Below are 21,330 nucleotides of genomic sequence, written 5' to 3' on the forward strand. Positions count from 1 at the left end.
CTCTTGTGTCGACTGAAGAGGTGAATACGGTAGCCAGCATATTGTAGCTTTATTTCTGTGTTGCTAATACCATCCATTTTCTATCGTGTTTGTCCTCATTCGGATCACGATTGAGTTGGAGTTGACTTTCACGCCTTTGGACAATTTAAGGTGGTCGACGTACCAAAATGCATCTTTTCGGAATGTGGGAGGAAGCCAGAATACCCTGAGAAAACCTATGCATCTTACAACTGTGATACAGAATGCTAACCCCAAACCAGCCGTATTCCCTGAGCTGTTGTTTTCTTATTATAGCATTATTATTATAGCAAGACATTTGCAAAGAGGCAGTGGTAAAATACACCTTTATAGATAAGTGTCAAAATGTATTCCTTTTGTGTTCTGGGATGTGATTAATTGTATCGGTGGTTGTGTTTTTGCTCATCTGTACAGTCGGAAACGGCTGCGAATGTATCGCAATTTTTAAACGATCGTTTTTTAAAAACGCATTTTTTACAGTATACAGCTAAATCCGAATTTAGTCGTTCACCGTCAGTGTAGTACCATGTTGTGCCGCAAAATGCCAAGCAGTACTGAGGTCTACTGGAAGAGACTCAGCAAGAAGAGCACACGCCTTCAGTGTGATGAAATAGATTTTGCATTTTTATTTTCATTGTTCCTACAGACCAGAGAGAATATTAGAGTATTGTTATTTGCTCTGTTTCTATGTGTTGCTGGTCCAATGTGCACTAAAGTAGCAGTTGTTTGAAGGTTTATAATTTCTGTAACAGCTAATTTCCGTTAACCGGTCTATGGTGTTTCACATTATACATTAGCATTAAGCAAGCGCATTTTCGTTAAACAAAATTACGTTTGGTTCGACAGTTTAGGGTTTAAATATGTTTAATTGTATTTCATTTAATGTGTCAGTTTTACAGTGAACTTCTCTAGTATCTATGCTAATTTCCGTTAGCCAGTCTACGGCGTTTCGCATCATATGTTAGCGGACCATCGTTAGATAAATTCACATGATTTGGTTGAACATTTTAGGGTTTAAATATGTTTAATTGCATTTCCTTTGATGCGTCAGTTTTACAGTAAACCTCCGTAATAGCTATGCTAATTTCCGTTAAGTCTGTCACGGCATTTCACATCATATGTTAGCATTGAGCTTGCGGACTTTTGTTAGACGAAATAACATGGTTTGGTTGCAAATTTTAGGGTTTTAATGTAATTGTTTTTTAACAGCTTGAAGAAAGCAGATTTTGCATCTTATTTGAAGAACTGAGTGAGAACAGGCAATAAGGAAAACTGGAAAAAGTGTGCTTTAATAAGATTACATGTTTAAATACGTTTTTAGTGGAGTTTTGTATGTAAAGAGAGGGAGAGAGAGAGAGAGAGAGAGCGAGAACAACTAAACTTTACTCATAGAGTACTAGAACAACTGCAGCTGTAACAATTATTATGGTCTCTCTATTTTCACCTATTGCGGGTGTGTCCTCTGCAAGAAATGGGGGTTCACTGTGGTGTATGATAGTTGTTCCCTAAAATCTAGATTCGTGACAATAATAAGAAATTGTAGTAATATCTGATACACCTTCAACTTTTATTTAATATCACATCTCCTGCAGTTGAACAGTAGCCTAAGCATCTCTAGCGGTGTGACTCAACAGAAAAGCACTACAAGCATGAAGTTGAACACAACAGGAGGCTACAAGGCTGCATGCACAGAACAAGTATATAGTCTCTTCTAGCTTGTGTGCTGTACAAACTCTCCAGCTACCACACGTCAAAGTTTTGCTAATTCTGTTCAGGTAGCACACACACAGTTTGGTGTGTATTGCAAAGTAGCATTGAAAGAGTCAGTTCAAAAAGGCACAATCCAATCATCTGCAACAGTCACCAAGCAAAACACAGGCTGAAGTCATCCATAATGTAAAACTATGTCCCGCGTTCCCCATCCACCAGAGTGCTCTGTAGATGGATGGTATAGCTGCAATTTGAGTTCCAAAGAACATCAAATTGTCTGAAGTGACAGCATACAGCGTGTGTGTGTTTGTGTGAGTGGGGAAAGAAGTGTTTCCACTGGTCCTGGGTCAGAAAAGCAGTCCTAAAGCATGTGTTCAAGGAGACAAATGTTTATTTCACACTAAAACAATATGCACCAGACATCCAGCACATCCCTCCTGTCATTTTCTTATCAATTACTCCTCCCCATGCTGTGTTAGTTTGCTCAGCTTCACTGTATGGTTAGAAACAGATTACATACATTGATTTGGGGATACAACATGTTCATGGTTTTATTTCAAATGGTTCCAATTTGAAGAGTAGTAACTGTCTTACTGTTTTGGTAGGCTAAGATGTGTGTGTAAAAAAACACAGGACACCTTAAAAGCATTCACTAAAAACGTTGCAGCAGCATTTTAAAAGGAGTTGTCAGAAATGAGCCCGCAACTGCCATTTTTAAGTATTGTGTGCAATTGTATTCAATCCATTGCTGAACAGCCATGATGTCATCCTGTCTTCCATAGGAAGGTCAAAGCGCATTCCCCCTCATAAACCAAACATTTGGGTAGTCGATAGGATAAATTGATAAAATGTGGTGGCAGTACAACTGAAAAAGGAAACAAAATACAAAAAAAAGAAAATAATAATCTATGAATAAGTCAGCTATTTAGCTCTCTAAATACACTGGTATTTGTGAGTCGTTATTTGCCGTGTCCCGTGTGGAGGTGATGCTTTGCTGACATGAGTACAGAGAAGAAGAGACAACTGTACAAAATGATCTGTTACCTACTGAGTGATGATTATGTCCCCTCAGTGTGTGTGTCAGTGTCTAGCACTGGGTCACTCGCAGCTTCCTCCACGGCCTCACTCTGTACAATGTCTACGTCCTGAGGAGGCGCGGCCTGCTCCTGCTTGGCTTCACTCTCAAGAAGCGCAGACTTGGTGGGCTCAGGAGACACGTCCGGCGTGGGCTTGAACACTGTGCTTTTGTCCATCTCAGCTCCATTGAGCCACTGCGCCTTTGGAGAAGGGGCTTTCTCTTGTAAGACCTCCTCAGTCTCCTCCTGTGGGCTTAGGTGCTCCTCCAGAGAGTACCTCATCTCTTCAGGGGGGCTGACAACTTGCGTGAGGCCCACAGGAGAGGCCTGGCTCGGAGTGTCTGAGGACCTGGTCGTCTGGGGACAGGCCTGGTCTGAGGCTTGGTGGTGTGATTCAGAGAGTAGAGTGGTCTCTGGCTGCGTTGATGATGGGGCCTCAGCGGGTGAACTGGGCAATTGGCTCTGAGCCTTGTTGTCAAGTTGGGCTGAAGGTGGGGATTGTGATTGAGGGGTCTCGGGCAAAGAAGCGATGTTCCTCTGTGGTTCCACCTCTGCTGTTTGGCTGGACATTTTTGGCTCTGCTAACTGAAAAGGAGCCGGTGGGGGTTGCTGACCTAACTGAGGCACTTTGGCCTGAGCTTGAGACAGCAGGGGAGAGTGGAATCGTGACTGAATGGGTGTGTTCAATTTTAGCGGGGTGAGCAGCTTCCCTTGATTCAGGTTCAGAACGGGGTTGAGAGGTGGTGTAGGAAGAAGTGGCGTTGGTAGAGGGAGAACAGGCGTCCAGTTGCCACGTTCCCGCTCTCGTTCTTTTTCACGGTCTTTGTCGTGCTCCCGGGGACGGTCTCGCCCTCGCTCCCTCTCTCGATCCCGCTCACGGCCTTGACGGTTTCCATTCATTTCTCTCCTGAAGTCAAAATCTCTTTCATCTCTGTCCCTTTGCCTGTCCCACTGGGATCGTCGTTCATCTAGGTCACTTTCAAAAGGGGTTGCGCCGCCACCGCCACGGTTCCACGGCTGAGGCCCACCGACATTTTTGGAAGCTGCATTTCCGGGACGGCTGTCAAAGCGATTAGGGAAGTGCTGCCCTTGGTTGGGGCGATCCATTCCGTCACGTTCATCAAAGTCCCCCCTCGACTGGTTCCAGTGATTATCAGGGGTAAAGCCGGCGAGAGCCTGCAGACGTCCGAGCAGAGTGCCTCTGGCTGGCTGAGCTCCTGGTGTTTGTAGCAATGGGGGCCTGCCTCCTGCCCCAACACCACCAAGGGGCGCCCGATGCTCGGGTGGAGGTGTTCTCAGCAGACCTGTACTCTGCTTGTCCACTGGGGGGAAGCGGTAGTCCTGGTCTTTACCCTCGTCAGCCCCTGAAGAAGACTCTTCTGTCTTGGACACATTATCATTGGCCTGATGAGGGGGCCTGTGAAAGGGGTCTAGTTGAGAGAAGGGGGGCCTGACATGGGCTTGAGCCTGAAGGGAGCCGTCAAGAAGCCCACCAGCCTGCTGGCCGGGTCCCTGCTGCAGGAGGAGAGGGAAGCGAGCACCAGCCCCGGGCTGAAGGAGGTTAGGACGCACGTCGAGCGGCAGCATTCCAGGCATTCTTTGTCCCGCCATTCCAGGCTGGTGAAGTGGGTGGCCAAGGGAGGCTGTGGGTTGCATCCCAAGGAGGCCCATTCCGCTGCGATTTGCATTATGCATACCTAGGGGAGGAGATCACATACAACATGTTAATGTAACCTTCCATCCGTGATGACACATCTATCAATGTATCTGTTCATGTTGCTCCACCTTGAAGAGTGAGCTCCTGTGTCCCATCCAAACACTTAGCAGAAGGTGGCATTTTGTCACTCGAGTGCTGACTTTGAACTCCCACCGCATTAAACACATTGGGTCCAGGGACAGCGGAGGACATGAAGCCACGAGGCATAGAGTTGGTTGTCGGGATCATAGAGCTGAAAGGTATTTCCTTCACTGTTTCCTGGCTGGTAGCCACTGGAGGCCGCACTAGAGCTACAGGAGGGTAAAAAAGACCGCTCAAAATGATTGCTATATTCACGCATGAGTCAAAAGGCAATCACGTAACTAACACTTACAAGCTGGTGCTGTGGCCATGGCTGCAGTCTGTGCTGCCTGCAAAAAACCTGGAGGACAAAATGAAACACAAGATATGCTAGGTATCTTAAGTACAGTGTTCCCCTGTTATATCGTGGTTCATAATTTGCGCCCCCACTATGTGGTGGACCTTTTTACCGTTTTGTTATGGGTTTTTACAGTAGACAGGCGAGCCGAACTTAAACGTTTTGTGCTTTCAATTTAGTACCACATTTGTGCAGTTACATTCTGCATTGCTCCCACAGACCAAATGGGTCATTTTCGTATAATTTTGATCAATAACCGTGGATGGCTGTACTATTGTATGCTCTTTTTGAATATGTTGCTGCCTCTGTGTGTTAAAGTAGCAGCTGTTTGTGTGACAGTTTGAAGCAAGTACGCTTTGCCTCTTGTTTGAAGAACTGTGTGAGCGAGTGAAAACAGGTGCTAATGAATACTTGCAAGGTGTGTTTTACTAAGTTTATGTGGACTTTAATACGTTTTAATGTTTAAAAGGCATGGGGGGGTAAAACCATGAAACAAGTTTTCATATGGTCTCTCTATATCACCTATTGCGGATATATCTGCAACACATCAGTGTATGCCCGCTCATTAAATAGCAGAGTTTACAAATATTTACCTGGAGGTGGTTGTGAGGCATTGAAGCTGGGCCTTAGGAACGGTGGTGGTGGTCCATAACCTGGCGGGGGAATGCTCATACTGACAGGAAAGTTAGGGGGCACCAAGCCTACTGGACCAGGAACAGCCTGGGCCACTGGTAGCTGAGTAGGAGAGAGAACAGCAGGTAAAAAATTCCTGCTTTAGTTGCAATGCTACCAAAACCTTTTTATTATATTTTCATTTAGTGTTTAACTGAACCCTCAGTTTAAGGCGTTGTCTGGCTACTGTGCAAATAAAGAAATGTGGACTGTGGGAAGAATTATAGAAGAAAGGGAATGGACAGAGTGTAATCATATCAACAACCATAGGTTTGGTGATGATCAGCATCTCTATTACCTGCACGGGCATCATGGTGACCTGCTGGTTGTAGCTTTCACTCTGGCTGTTCGATGCTGCTGTTGTCTCAGTGCTTAGTGGTTGGCTTATAGCATCCTTGGTTGCCTCTGAATTCTTAGCTGTGTCCCACTCTGAAGAAACAAACAAAGCTTGAGTTTTACTGAACAAAATTACTTTTGTGTTCGTTGCTACTCCACTGCCATTAGTTAATATTTCTGGTTTCATACATTTATTTGCTACATAAACTGCTGCTGACTATTCACATTCACTGTGCAGTGTAGCCAACATAGCAAACCCCCACTATATTGCGGTTAATCATTCATGCGCCTTCTATATTGCCGATTTTTAAGCAATAATCTTTTGGGGGTTTATACAGTATACAGGCAAGTGTGCATTAAAGTAGCAGTTTGAAGGTTCATAATTATCATAAATGGGTAAAAATTCTGGTTAAATATACAGTATTTAATTTTCTTTTTTAATGTGTCAGTTTTACAGTACACTTTAACTGGGTTAGCAGCTGAAGCAAGCACGCTGCGCCTCTTATTAGGGGAACTGTATAAGCCAGAGTGAGAACACACGGTGGGGAATACTTGAAGAAATGTGTTTTAACAAATCGAAGTGTGTTTTAAAGTGCTTTGGAGGGGCAAAACTACATAAAAAATAAAATGTTTTTCATTTCGTCTTTATCACACATTCACTTATTACGTGTGGGTCCCCGCAATAAACAGAGGTTCACTGCATTCCCTATCCTACTCGCGATATTTTCTGTGGGACAACTATTTGCTGAATAACTCCCCTATTTGCAGTTATCTGCATTCTTTTTTGTCAACTAAACACACTGCTCCTGCTAAGGCTCCATTTTCTAAGCCATTGGCCACCAGCTGGAAGATTCCAGTAGAAGTCCTACAGGCAGGCCTTGTGGGGTTGACACAGGAAAAAGCAGGGTGGTAAACTTCTCAATTTAATGCAAAAATAAATAAATAACGTACAGTAAGTACCAAACTGAAGATAGATATATTTGATATACAATGCATCCCCGCTATTTGCGGGGATAGGGACCAGGCCCAACCACGGATAGCACTAATCTGCGAGTAACTGAGCTCATTATATTTCCGCAAATAACGGGGGATAGGTTCTCTCAAAAAATCAGCGAATAGGTGAAAGGTTTAAGTGTTTTGGGATCATTGTTTGTGGTATATTTAGGGTGTAAACTATGAATTGTAGAATAGTACAAATAGTGAGGGTTCACAGTATATAGTATCTATTATTCATGTATTTGGCTATTCACTACATATTGCTGGCGTTAGGTGGAAACCTCCTATGTCTAAATTTGGTCAATTTCATCTTTTTTAACAAATCTCTACTATTGGTCAGTCCCCACATGGGTCTGTTATTTAAAAAAAATTATTGACCAATATAAAGAGTTCAAAATGGATTGCTCTCTGATGATGCTATGTAAATGACTCAACATGCCATTTTTTTTTTTTTCCTGAGAAGTGGTGCTTTTGCAGATGCGAGGATTCCACACGATGCCAGCAATGTATGTTTTTATTATTCATACAGTACATTGTTGCTCTTATTCTACAAAGGCTCTGTCTGATGTTGTAAATATGTACATAACTTTTGTATTTTTGATTGCAGGACTAATAAAGGGGGTGCTTGGTTTACAACTATCGACAAACGACATTTCAAGGTGATGAAAAGCAGACTGAACTAGTTTGTGCAGCAGCATAACAATACAGAGTCTGCAGACAAGGTGGCACCCTCAGTTACCGCCGTACTTGATATATTTTGTTTTTTTATAATTGCTTCTTCCATTCTATTCAGATAACCCATATCTGAGTCCATCACTTATTTCTGCCAAATGATAAATAATGAATGAAATTTCACCATCATTGACAGTCTCCTGATCAATGATTCCTCCTTCAGCAAAACCATCCAAGTCATCCACTTTAACTTTTTCCCAAGGTATGTAGGTGACTCCAAGGTCCACATCCCAAAACTGCTTGTACTCTTGTCTTACTCCTTTGTTTAAGGCCCAAGCAATCTGCATTAAAAAGCACAATGAAGGCGGGAAGAGAACAAAGAAACTTTCAAAGACAGAATCTATAAAGACATCAAGCCATCCCGGGTTCCACTGCTAGAGGTCAACGTAGAATTAAATTACAAAGAAACCATGGGTAAAATGGTATTGCATTCAATCAAATTACAGCATAGAGGCAGCATAGTGTACCTTGATGATCTTGGAGCCAATCTTGCAGGAACCTGTGCTGAGCTTCTGGCGTGCACGGTAGGCATCCTGTCTGTGAACCATACAGATGTAGGCACAGCCTCTTGGAGGGATCATCTGTAAAGGTCACAGATGTCAAATAAAATGACAAGACGTGACTTCAACCTACCGATATTCATTCAATAAGTAACCGTAACACAATTTTTCAACAACATAAAAAGGAGAAATAGTATGGGGTGCATGGAACCATGAAATGAGAGGGAGTGAGGGTGTGCTGACACTATCACACTTCAGTTAGACAAGATGTCTTCTTACATTTATAGACTCTATCTGTCCAAACTCTTCAAACAGGTTTGTGAGGTCTTGCTGAGAAGCCTTTTTGTCCACCTGGCCAACCCAAAGCGTTGTGCTGCACACTAGATAAAGGGTACAAATAGAAACAATTATTATTGATACAAAACTAAGCGTTTGATCTAAACAAGTAAACAAGATTAATGTCGTTTAATTACCACTAAGAGTCTTAGATCGTATAGGAGGCAGTCCTTTCTTCTGTCGCTCCTTTTCTCGCTCTCGGGCACGTCTTTCACTTGAGTACGATCGTGACGTCTTCCTCTTACGATCTCTGGAGCGTGAGCGCGACCGCTTACGATGCTTGCGCTTCCGGGAGCCAGATCGGGACCTGGACCTTCTCCTTTTGGGAGACCTGTAGAGACACCAACAAAGGTTATCGGAATGTTTTCAACTATCTTTTCTGTTTTTGTTATTTATGAAACAAGCCTGTGTCAGATGAAAATTTCTGTTAAGAGAAGAAAAATGTCAATATAACATTTGTTTTGATTGCGAAGAAATAGTCATGACTGACCGAGAACGTGACCTTGAGCGTGTTCTGGAGCGGGTCGTAGCTGTCTTTTTGTCCTCTGCCTCGAAGTTATCCTCTTCCATTCCATCCGGGCCCTCATCAAGATCCATGTCCTTGAGGATCAATTCAAAACAGTTCAATTAACGCAAATGCATTTGTTATGTGTCGTCGCAATATTTATTTATTTATTTATTTATTTTATCGTAAATGCTCATATTCTCATTCTCATGGCACACTTATGTGCTCAGAACAGTGGTTGGGAATCATTGAAATAATCCATATAAAAACACATGGATTTTAAACTTCCAAGTTCCAAACAGTCTAGTCACATGGCCTTTGATACCTGTTGCTGGTTGTCTATGGAGTCGTCCATCTTGGTCTCTGGCTCAGGAAGCTGCGGCTGACTGCTACCCTGAGCAGTTATAACAGAGTTCTCCTGTCCAAATAGAGTGTCCTGTCCATCTATGCTCATAGCCTGTAAAAATACATCATCAGTGTATACGTTAATTATTCCAAGTAGGGCTATGATTTTAGTAAAAGATCTAATTGCGATTTTTCTGACAAATATCGCAATTTCAATTTGATCCATAATTTTCTTTAAATATTCACAATGTACAGTAACATTGACAGAAACACGACACAAAATTACATCATACCATCAAAACGAAAGCTATTGCTCTAATGCAAGGATGAAAATTAAAAGAATTGCTTAAAAATGCATGTTTTAGTATTTCTTAGCATTATTTAAAATGTTTTTTTCTTGCTTTTTAACCTGAGAAAGATTTTTTTGCACTGCGTTTTTTTTTTTTTTAAATTAATCTATTATCTAAGGAGCTCACATCAAAAATAAAGTCAAATACAACCACACCCGCTATCCTTGTGTGAGTCTAACTACCTTTTGCTGGTGCTCCAGCAGTTGCTTCTGAAACTGCTCCAGGTTCTGCTGCTGCAGCTGCTCTGCAAGCTGGTGGAACAGTGAGCTGTTGATGGGCTCTGACACCATAGGCCTGCAAAGCGGCCAACAACCTGGCTTAGACACACCCAAATGTATTCAGCGAAATTGTTCTCTATGATAAAACATCGTGAGCTTACAGCTGAGAGGATGATGTTTCCTTCTTGGATTCTTCACCACGCTCAGAGTCATTCCCAAAGTCAAACTGCCCTAAGAGTTTCTGAAAACAAAGAGGCACAAACTTGTCATGAAAGTAGCAAAAGGGAGAAATAAAGTAATTCCACGCTACGTTGCAGATTTTTCTGTTAAGCATACACGGGTTGTCTAATTTTCCAATTTTTATCATGGAAATTCTCGATATATGTCGGAAAGCTGTGTTTTGGGCTGTTATGAGGCTGTGTGCACGATGTATGGTGTAGTAGTGCAAGAAATAGGCCAAGCTATTATTACTAGTAACTCGCAATTCTGGTGAATACCCATAGATGGCGCTCGTTACTTATATAGTGGGGGAAGACTGACTCTTGTGCAGTTCCCCGTGACATAAAAAAAAATCCGGCCAGGTGAGATGGTGAAAACGAGTTTTAAGCAATATCTCAGCAATTAAGTACTAAATTATTCTGAGTCTTTTGCACATTTTCAGCACTTTTCTTCAAACATATTTAACGTATTTAGAAACAAAACACGAAAATGACTTCAGTGCAACTTTAAGCAAGCAGGAGACTTGCTTACACATTTGCACTCACCTGGTGGACCGTGGCCAAGACGGTTCAAATTTTTTTCTGTGTTCAAATACGTTAACAATGTGTTTAAAAAGTGTGTTTTAATCCGTGTACATGTTTACATGGTCTCTGTATTGCAGATTTTCACCTTTTGTGGGTGGACCTGGACCGTAACTCCCGCAATGAAGGGGGGAACTCACTCTATTAATACTTATGGCGGATGAAGTAGTACCTTGTTAAAAGAGGAGACCCTCTGTTCCAGGGGGTTGAGGCTGTTAGCAGTCGCAGCTGCAGTGAGTTGAGCGGTCAGAGCTTGCAGCTGTACAACCAGACCAGCATCCAAGGCCTGAAGCAGTGAGGGCTGAGGCTTTTGTTGCTGCATTTGCAGGCTTTGTACAAGCTGCTGAAGCTGGTGACAGAAACAAATATTTCAAATACTCTGAAGCATAAATACAAAATATTTTCCAGCTAAACATAAAAGTCAGCAGGAATGCTTTTTTAATTCATTATTCGGAAGAGACCATATGTATTACAGCACAGAACAGTATTTTCTCCAACCTGTTGCCCCTGAGGACTTTGTAAGATTTGCGCCACAGCTGCCACAGTGTCTGTGTTGGTAATCTGGGAAGCCCAGTCCGGCAGTCCCTGAACGATGTTGGCCGGGGTAGCTGGGGTGGCTGGAGTGCCTTAATACAAAGAGAAAAACAGTTAAATAAAGGTATAGAACATAATTGAACATATAATCTCCACATATGAGACTCTCACGCAGATTCTTTGACTGACCAGGTGTGGTGTTATTGACAGGGGCAGCACTGCTGGACATGACGGGAGTAACGCTCGGAGGAAGAATCCCTGCAGCCATGTCCAACAAAGGCTGGATGATGTCACTCTTGAAGACAGCATTTTTTTGCCAAAGGTTCAGGACCCGCACTATCTTACTCTGGAAACATGAATGTTTGGGAAGATCAAAGTACAAATAACATGCCATTGCAAGACATAAAGGCAAACAGTCAAACCTTGTCATCGGAGGGGCAACGGTAGAGATGCTGGAATGTTGCGATGATATTCTTGCTGAAGCGTGGGGCAAACACATCTTTCTCTGTGCCAAATTGGTGACGTGACTGCCTCACAATTGAGTCGATAACATACAATCCAGGGACCTTGTATTCTGGTTTGCACTGTCATGACAAAAAAAGTTTAAGAAAAAATAATATATATATATGTTCACAGTTTAGCATGGCAAGTAGATGTTACATTTTGTTTTGTTCCAAATAATGTCATTTATCAGATCCACAGGTAAATAACTGAAAATAAAAGATGTCTTGCATCTGTCTCATATTCATCTTTTGATGTAAAACTACATTTTTTTTTAGTCAATGGCAGCAATAAAGTAACCAGCAAGACTATTCAAATACTTTTGGAGGTGAGTGCATATTTTACAGGGAGTTAACCTATTTCAACACTTATCAGTAAATTTAAAATTTTACAATGTTTCCTGTAAGTCACCTTTTGTATGAACTTCTCCACACTCTGGACAACATGCTTGTAGAACTGTAAAGAGGGGAAACATTTGTTAACAGCAGTGTCTTAGCATTAAGCACAAAGCATAAAGCTTAACCTAGGGCTATTCAAAGAAATCAACAACACAGAATAGCAATCACACACACATCCCATTTCCTTAGGGGTGGGTTAAATATGGATTCATCAATGCATTGCAATACTCCCCCCCCAATTACATTTTGAAACAGCAGATCCTCTGAATCACTTCATCTCCTTGTTGACAGAGGCAATGAATGAATGTGGTTTGACGAATAAAGTACAGTGGAACTTTTTTTTACGTACACCTCTGGTTACGAACAATTCGGGTTACATACACAATTTTCATAGAATAAAAAATACCTCGTTACGTATTTTTTCGGTTTGCGGTCTTGGTATAAACAAGGGGTGCCCAAACTTTTTGGCTCAGGTGCTACATTGACGTAAAAAAATTGTCATACAGGCCAGCTTGAATTTTACATGCTACCCACGAGGGGAATGCTTTTCTGTATTTATTTTTATTTTACTTTGTTTTACTATGCTGTCTGCTGCTAGGTAGATCTGATAACTGCCTGACCTGGATAAATGAAGGTTAAAATGAAAAAATATTAAATGCAAAATAAAGTATTTTTATGAAATTTGACTCAAACTCAAACTTTATTCATCAGAATCAACAAATAACATGTTTGCATTAATGTGAAGGGTGATACTGAGATCTTGACTGCAGTAAATGGGGCAGGTCTGGCTCAAAAGCGGTGGTTTTAATGCACAAGATGTCACGCAGGTGGGAGTCATTTAGTCTTGTCCTCACGCGGTTCTTATTCATGTTCATGACAGAGAATGTCTTCTCATACAAGTATGTCGAGCCAAACAAGCTCTTTATCCAGCTGCTGGTAAAAGTTGACAAGAGGGAGTTATTGGTACCGGCTGCGACACTCCGTGTCACACTGCAGCTCAATGGAACGTCACTGAGATCCACAGAAACCGGATCAATTTTCAATAGTTGCAAAATCCCAGAAATGCTGTTGAAACTCCTCAGTTAGAGATGAGATGTTTGCGGCATACCTCCTCATTTGCTCACTGATATTGTGCGCTGGAAAACAGGTCATTATTTCTTGCAGAGATTGGAAATGTGTGGTATTAGGCTGCGTTTGTGACAGGTGGGTTTGGAAAAGTAGCAGCTTGGTCCGAAGGGCTTTAATATGTGAATACAGTTGGGTTATCAATGCATTTTGCCCCTGAAGACTCGTGTTCAGGGCGTTCAGATGTCGGGTTATGTCAACTAAAAATCCAAAATCAGACAGCCAAACAGGATTGGTTAGTTCTGGCATCGGTTGTCCCTTTTTTGCCAAGAATTGTCCAAGTGCTACGAGCCAGGCAAACATTGGCGAACTGTTGCAAATATTCTCCACCATTTCATCACACAGTCTTTAATAAATTCCCCCTCAGTAAAAGGTTTGCAGTGCTTGGCAATCAGCGTTGCCACCTCATAGCTTGCCTTTGTTGCATTTTCATTTGACTCACTGGCTCTTGTGAAAAAGTGTTGCTGTGCCGTTAAACCAGCTTCCAGTTGCTTAAATTTTTCACTGCATTCGTTCCCAGTTACTTTGTCGTAATTAGCATGTTTCGTCTGGTATTGCCTCTTTATATGCATGTTCATGACAATAAATGGTGATTCTTCTTCTTCTTATATTGAACTCCTTGAACACACCCACAGTTTCTTGGAAAATTAGGCAGACGCAGTTGTTTCTGAACTCAGCGAAAAAATATTCAGACTTCCATTAACCTGGAAACGGCGGCCCTCGCTATCAACTTTCCTTTTCGTACTTCCAGTTGCCATTTTGCAAATGGGCAAAAAAAGATATTCCGCAAAATGGCCCCACGAGAGTTCGGCCACAAGTTTACAGCCACCCTGTGGTGAAATATAAAATTGCGCATGTATTTTGTACTGCTGGGCCACATATTGATTTTATGACAGAGGCTTCGGGCCAGTGAAAATATGAACACGGGCCGGATTTGGCCCGGGGGCCGGACTTTGGGCATGTCTGATATAGATGAACGGAAGGACCTATGTTGTGCTACTACTCGCGCTACGTGACAATCACCAACTCTGTTGGTAACGTCTGGATGTACGCTGACGCTGTCTGCTCCTGCTACTACTGTTAGGTAGCACTTTTCAAAGATGAGCAGAAAGATCTGTGCATTGTGCAACTCTCATTGACTGTGCGTCACGCAATGCAACTGTTTTTGCTCGGCGGTAAAAATAATGATCAAAAGAAATGTGCAGCAAATTGGCCAACAGAGAAATTAATCTTTTAAATGACAATGATACGTATGACTGGGTTTTTTCTTAACAGAAAAAGTAAAGTTTGGATCGGTTTGTTGTGCTACAATCAACCAATGAATTAGAAAAAAAAAAACGACAAAAGAAAAAACACCTGAATCAGAATTTCCCCATGTTATGATGGAGGAATGCTCTTCTTCAATGAGTAGCTAAAATCCTCCTCGTCTTTCCCCTCATTTTTTTAAATTAATGAGCAATAAACCTAACATAAGCATTTAATGGTTTTTTTCTTTATAATAGTGTTTTCAATTATTTCTATGTTGCACTATATTGTTAACCACACACTGATCAAAAAGGTACCGTAATTTCTTGTCTATAATGCGCATCCATGTATAATACGCACCCCCAAAGTTGACCTCAAAATTCTGGAAAGCACTTCTACCCATGTATAATGCATTTTTACAATGCATGATTTTGCTTCTACCCATATGATCAAAATGAAGTATCCGTATTTTGCTAGTTTTTTTTCAAAGAATTATTCAGAAGTTAAGCACTTAATTTGAGCACGTAATTATTTTTTATTTACTTGCTCTTATTTTTAAATTCACAGCCTTACTTTTATTTAGTAAATGAGAAAACAAATAGTTGTGTTCATACAGTGGGTATGGAAACTATTCAGACCCCCTTATATTCCAGCCATTTGCTAAAATCATTTAAATAATTTCCCCTCCTCATTAATGTACACACAGCAACCCATATTGACAGAAAAAAATGGAATTTTTGCAGATTTATTAAAAAAGCAAAACTGAAATATCACACAGCCACAAGTATTCAGACCCTTTGCTCAGTATTTAGTAGAAGCACCCTTTTGAGCTTATGCAGCCATGAGTCTTTTTGGGAATGATGACAAGTTTTTCACATCTGGATTTGGGGATCCTCTGCCATTCCTCCTTGCAGATCCTCTCCAGTTCTGTCAGGTTGCACGGTGAACATTGGTGGACAGCCATTTTCTGGTCTCTCCAGATATGCTAATCAAGAACAGTCACTGAGTTGTTCTGAAGCCACTGCTTTGTTATTTTAGCTGTGTGCTTGGGGGTCGTTGTCTTGTTGGAAGGTGAACCTTCGGGCCCAGTCAGAGGTCCTGAGCACTCTGGAGAAGGTTTTTGTCCAGGATATCCCTGTACTTGGCCGCATTCATCTTTCCTTCGATTGCAACCAGTCTCCCTGTCCCTGCAACTGAAAAACACCCCACAGCATGAGGCTGCCACCCCCATGCTTCACTGTTGGGACTGTATTGGAAAGGTGATGAGCAGTGCCTGGTTTTCTCCACCCATACCGCTGAGAATTAAGGCCAAAAAGTTCTATCTTGGTCTCATCAGACCAGAGAATCCTATTTCTCACCATCTTGGAGTCCTTCAGGTGTTTTTTTTAGCAAACTCCGTGCGGGCTTTCATGTGTCTTGCACTGAGGAGAGGCTTCCGTCGGGCCACTCTGCCATAAAGCCCCGACTGGTGGAGGGCTGCAGTGATGGTTGACTTTCTAGAACTTTCTCGCATCTCCCAACTGCATATCTGGAGCTCAGCCACAGTGATCTTTGGGTTCCTCTTTACCTCTCTCACCAAGGCTTTTCTCCCCCGATTGCTCAGTTTGGCCGGATGGCCAGCTCTAGGAAGGGTTCTGGTCATCCCAAATGCCTTCCATTTAAGGATTATGGAGGCCACTGTGTTCTTAGTAACCGTAAGTGCTGGATAAATTTTTTTGTAACCTTGGTCAGATCTGTGCCTTGCCACAATTCTGTCTCTGAGCTCTTCAGGCAGTTCCTTTGACCTCATGATTCGCATTTGCTCTAACATGCACTGTGACCTGTAAGGTCTTATATAGACAGGTGCGTGGCTTTCCGAATCAAGTCCAATCAGGATAATCAAACATAGCTGGACTCCAATGAAGGTGCAGAACCATGTTAAGGATGATCAGAAGAAATGGATAGCACCTGAGATAAATATATGAGTGTCACAGAAAAGGGTCGGAATTTATGGCTGTGTGATATATCAGTTTTTCGTTTTTAATAAATCTGCAAAAAATTCAACAATTCATTTTTTCTGTCAATATGGGGTGTTGTATGTACATTAATGAAGAAAAAAATGAACAAATTATTTTAGCAGATGGCTGCAATATATCAAAAGAGTAAAAAATTTAAAGGGATCTGAATACTTTCCGTACCCACTGTATGTTTGATTACCCAGGCAGAATTTGTAAAGCCAATGTAAAGACAATTCCTGAAAGAAAACATGAACGGCCAGGCGAAACATTTAATTTTAATTTAATGGGATTCAAATTAAACTATCAAGCATTTCAGCAAAGCATCATGTAATTTAATCATGTCAAAAATAAATATTTCAAAATTGTCAAAACTGACTCGTAATTTATTGTTTATTTCTACTTACTGAATCCATATTGAAGCATTTAAATCAATACAGAATTCAATTGCAACCTAAAGAATCACCGAATCGAATTGCAACCTAAAGAATCAAAATCAAATTGTAAATTAAAACCTGCAAATGTATTTATTACTAGCAAGTGTGAAAGCTTATGTGCATTTTGATTGGCTGTAATCTGCGACGTTGCAACATTGCGCAACTGTGATTCAAATTCTGATTCGCTGCAAAACCAGTGGCAGGGTGACAAGCCACTCATTAAAATAGTTAAGGAACCCTGCACACTGCGTGAGAATCCAGTCGGGTTCGGCTGCATCTCAGTATTCGACAGGCTTTAGAGTGAGTTGAATATGCAATATAGTGCCATTTTATTGCGGATCTTAGTAAAAGATTGCAATCTTTGTACATTATGTGCAACATGGCCACCAACAGCCCGTGCAATCTGTGAACACACAAATTACTGCCTGCTGTTTAGGATCTTAGTAAATCATAGATTGATTGTGGAACCTAACTTTACTGATGCTTGTCACCAAACTTCCAGGTCATGTAAACCTGACCAATTTAATATTAAAATCAATCTTTTCAAATATTTTTTTAACATGCACTTTACCTTATTTTTGTACTCCATGTGAACATATAAGTTTGAGCAAATTTGTATTTTTAGATGTTTTATTGGGCGGCACGGCAGCCGACTGGTAAGGACATCTGCCTCACAGTTCTGAGGACCGGGGTTCAAATCCCGTCAAATTCTGTCTTCCCCTGTTTGAGCCGTCACCTTATCGTGGTGGAGGGGCTTGTGTGTCCCAATGATCCGAGGAGCTACGTTGTCTGGGGCTTTATGCCCCTGGCAGGGTCACCCATGACAAACAGGTCCGAGGTGAGGGACCAGACAAAGCACGGCTCCAAAGACACCTATGATGAGAAAAATTATTGGATCGCGTTTTCCGTTGCCCGGACGCAAGTCACCGGGGCACCACTCTGGAGCCAGGCCTGGAGGTGGGGCTCGAAGGCGAGCCCCTGGTGGCCACGCCTGCACCCATGGGGCCCTGCCGGGCACACCTCGAAAGGGTAACGTGGGTCCCCCTTCCCATGGGCCCACCACCTGTGGGAGGGGCCATAGGGGTTGGGTTCTTTGTGAGCTGGGTGGTCCTCGGCTACAGATGCTGGCTCTCGGGATTTGGAACGTCCCCTCTCTGGGAGGGAAGGAGCCCGAGCTGGTGTGCGAGGTCGAGAAGTTCCGACTAGATATAGTCAGGCTCACCTCCACACACAGCTTGGGCTCTAGTACCAGTCCTCTCGAGAGGGTTTGGACTCTCTTCCACTCTGGATTTGCTCACGGTGAGAGGCGCCGAGCAGGTGTGGGTATACTTATTGCCCCCCGGCTCGGCGCTTGTACATTGGGGTTCACTCCGGTGGACGAGAGGGTAGCCTCCCTTCACCTTCGGCTGGGGGGACGGGTCCTGACTGTTGTTTGTGCCTATGCACCAAACAGCAGTACCCACCCTTTTTGGAGTCCTTGGAGGGGGTACTGGAGAGCGCTCCCGCAGGGACTCTATCGTCCTGCTGGGGACTTCAGTGCTCATGTGGGCAATGACAGTGAGACCTGGAGGGGCGTGATTGGGAGGAACGGTCCCCCGATCAGAACCTGAGTAGTGTTCTGTTGTTGGACTTCCATGCTCCATAACGAACACCATGTTCAAGCATAAGGGTATCCACACGTGCACTTGGCACCAGGACACCCTATGTCGCAGTTCGATGATCGACTTTTTGGTCGTGTCGTCGGACTTGCGGCCGCATGAGTTTGCTGTCGGGCCAATTATATATTACTCGTGCACTCACTGTAGTAGTCTCGCCACGCTGCACTATTTGCATATCTGTTGTTGATCAATACTGGCCACTCATGCCAGAGTAGCATCTGCTCCATTTGTACACTGATTGAGGAGTATCTGCAACATTTGCACAATCAACATTGTCCCAGATTATCGCACTACTCGCTTGAAGTCTTGCCGTCGCTTGCACAATGGTCATTGCACCGGATATTGCTATATTAGTCATTCAAAGTGTTAGAGGACTCTGTATCTTTTTGCACAATTGTCAAACAAAAATAAAAATAAAAACTGTACCGGCATTACCAGATAACTAGCAACCCTTTATTGCTCAGTGACTGTTTTTGTCAATGTCTTTATGTCTCAAAAGTGTTGTCAATTGACTGTCTGTTTTCGTACTGGAGCGGATCCAATTACCGGGGACAAATTCCTTGTGTGTTTTTTGGACATACTTGGCAAATAACGATGGTTCTGATGGTGGGGAAAGAAGCCAGTCCAACCTGGCAGGCCCAAACGTATTGTGAGGGTCTGCTGGGAACGTCTGGCAGAATTCACTGTCAGGAGGAGTTTCAACTCCCACCTCCGCCAGAACTTCACCCACATCTCATGGGAGGCGGGCCCGGCACATTGAGTCTGAGTGGACCATCTTCCGCGCCTCCATTGCTGAGGCGGCCGACCGGAGCTGTGGCCGTAATATAGTCGGTGTCTATCGTGGTGGCAATCCCCGAACCCTTTGGTGAACACCAGCGGTGAGGGATGCCATCAAGCTGAAGGAGTCTTATCAGGCCTTATTGGCCTGTGGGACTCCTGGGGCAGCTGATGGGTACCGGCTGGCCAAGCGGAATTCAGCTTTGGTAGTTGCTGAGGCAAAAACTCTTACGTGGGAGGAGTTCGGTGAGGCCACGGAGAACGATTGCCGAACAGGTTCGAGAAAATTCTGGTCCACCATCCAGCGTCTGAGGAGGGGGAAGAAGTGCACCATAAACACTGTGTATAGTGGGGATGACCTCGACTCGGGACGTTGTGACCCGATGGGAAGAATACTTCGAAGACCTCCACAATTCCACCGACACGCCTTTCCATGAGGAAGCAGAGTCTGGGGTCTCTGAGGCAGGCTGTCCTATCTCTGGGGTTGAGGTCACCAAGGTGGTTAAAAAGCTCCTCAGTGGCAATCCCCCGGGTGTAGATGAGATTCGCCCGGAGTTTCTAAAGTCTCTGGATGTTGTGGGGCTGTCCTGTTTGACAAGCCTCTGCAACATCGCATGGACAACGAGGACAGTGCCTCTGGATTGGCAGACTGGGGTGGTGGTCCCCATTTTTTAAAAAGGTCTATTCAAGGGTGCTGGAGAGGAGGGTCCGTCGGGAAGTCGAATCTCGCATTCAGGAGGAGCACTGGGATTTTCGTCCGGACCGTGGACCAGTTCTACACCCTCGGCAGGGTCGTCGAGGGTGCGTGGGAGGTCCCCCAACCAGTCTACATGTGTTTTGTGGACTTGGACAAGGCATTCGACCGTGTCCCTCGGGGAGTTCTCTGGGGGGTGCTTTGGGAGTATGGGGTGCCGAACCCCCTGTTACGGGCTGTTCGGTCCCTGTACGACCAGTGTCAGAGTTTGGTCCGCATTGCCGGCAGTAAGTCGGACTCGTTTCCGGTGAGGGGTTGGATTTCGATTCTGTTCATAATTTATGGACAGAATTTCTAGGTGCAGCCTAGGCATAGAGGGGTCCGGTTTGGTCGCCTCAGTATTGCATCTCTGCTTTTTGCAGATGATGTGGTTCTGTTGGTTTCATCAAGCCGTGATCTTCAACTATCACTGGAGCGGTTCGCAGCAGTGTGTGAAGCGGCTGGGATGAGAATCGGGATCTCCAAATCTGAGACCATGGTCCTCAGTTGGAAAAAGGTTGAGTGCCCTCTCCTGGTTGGACATGAGATCCTGCCCCAAGTGGGGAGTTCAAATATATCGGGGTCTTGTTCACGAGTGAGGGAAGAATGGAACTGGAGATCGACAGGTGGATCGGTGCAATGTCTCCAGTGATGCGGGCTGCGTATTGGTCTGTTGTGGTGAAGAAGGAGCTAAGCCGAAAGGGGAAGCTCTGGATTTAAAGGTTGATCTACGTTCCTACCCTCACCTATGGTCACGAGCTGTGGGCCAGATGAGGTGGCTCGGGCATCTGATTAGGATGCCTCCCGGACGCCTCCCTGGTGAGGTGTTCCGGGCACGTCTCACCGGGAGGAAACCCTGGGGACGACCCAGGACACGCTGGAGAGACTATGTCTCTCGGCTGGCATGGGAACGCCTCGGGATCCCCTTGGAAGAGCTGGAAGAAGTTGCTGGGGAGAGGGAAGTCTGGGCTTCCCTGCTAAGGCTGCTGCCCACACAACCCAACCTCAGATAAGCGGAGGAAAGTGGATGGATGGATGGAAATTAAGTTTTGGGACCCGTTTTTCCATTTTGTGCTTTTGATCTCAATCTGAATATGATGATGAATGGGAAAAAAATGTTAGTTTCAAAACAAATAACGTAATCTGTCACTTTATTTTTAGCTATGTGATTGTCAATGGAAAATTGAAAGAACAAATGA

At 43.6% G+C, this 21,330-nt stretch overlaps 1 protein-coding gene across 4 annotated transcripts in view; it reads right to left on the reverse strand.

Moving 5' to 3' along the window:
* scaf8 (SR-related CTD-associated factor 8) overlaps positions 1-21,330 on the reverse strand; it is a 62,848-nt gene that overhangs the window by 13,911 nt on the left and 27,607 nt on the right. The window contains exons 3-21 of one of the 4 annotated variants that reach the window (XM_061696540.1): positions 12,176-12,220; positions 11,686-11,847; positions 11,453-11,609; positions 11,228-11,355; positions 10,902-11,078; positions 10,091-10,170; positions 9,894-10,005; positions 9,342-9,473; positions 9,002-9,111; positions 8,649-8,842; positions 8,455-8,555; positions 8,143-8,256; positions 7,800-7,956; positions 5,910-6,040; positions 5,533-5,674; positions 4,895-4,942; positions 4,590-4,811; positions 2,773-4,501; positions 1,565-2,089 (exon numbers count right to left, since the gene is read on the reverse strand). In XM_061696540.1, the coding sequence (XP_061552524.1) occupies positions 2,787-4,501; positions 4,590-4,811; positions 4,895-4,942; positions 5,533-5,674; positions 5,910-6,040; positions 7,800-7,956; positions 8,143-8,256; positions 8,455-8,555; positions 8,649-8,842; positions 9,002-9,111; positions 9,342-9,473; positions 9,894-10,005; positions 10,091-10,170; positions 10,902-11,078; positions 11,228-11,355; positions 11,453-11,609; positions 11,686-11,847; positions 12,176-12,220 (3,927 nt within the window). In that variant the 3' untranslated portion in view covers positions 1,565-2,089; positions 2,773-2,786. Of the gene's footprint in view, positions 1-1,564; positions 4,502-4,589; positions 4,812-4,894; positions 4,943-5,532; positions 5,675-5,909; positions 6,041-7,799; positions 7,957-8,142; positions 8,257-8,454; positions 8,556-8,648; positions 8,843-9,001; positions 9,112-9,341; positions 9,474-9,893; positions 10,006-10,090; positions 10,171-10,901; positions 11,079-11,227; positions 11,356-11,452; positions 11,610-11,685; positions 11,848-12,175; positions 12,221-21,330 lie in introns of those variants that run through there. The other 3 variants (XM_061696539.1, XM_061696541.1, XM_061696538.1) reach the window with 3 other exon arrangements.

Source organism: Phycodurus eques, chromosome 14, assembly GCF_024500275.1.
Source record: "Phycodurus eques isolate BA_2022a chromosome 14, UOR_Pequ_1.1, whole genome shotgun sequence".
NCBI classification, from domain to species: Eukaryota; Metazoa; Chordata; class Actinopteri; order Syngnathiformes; family Syngnathidae; genus Phycodurus; species Phycodurus eques.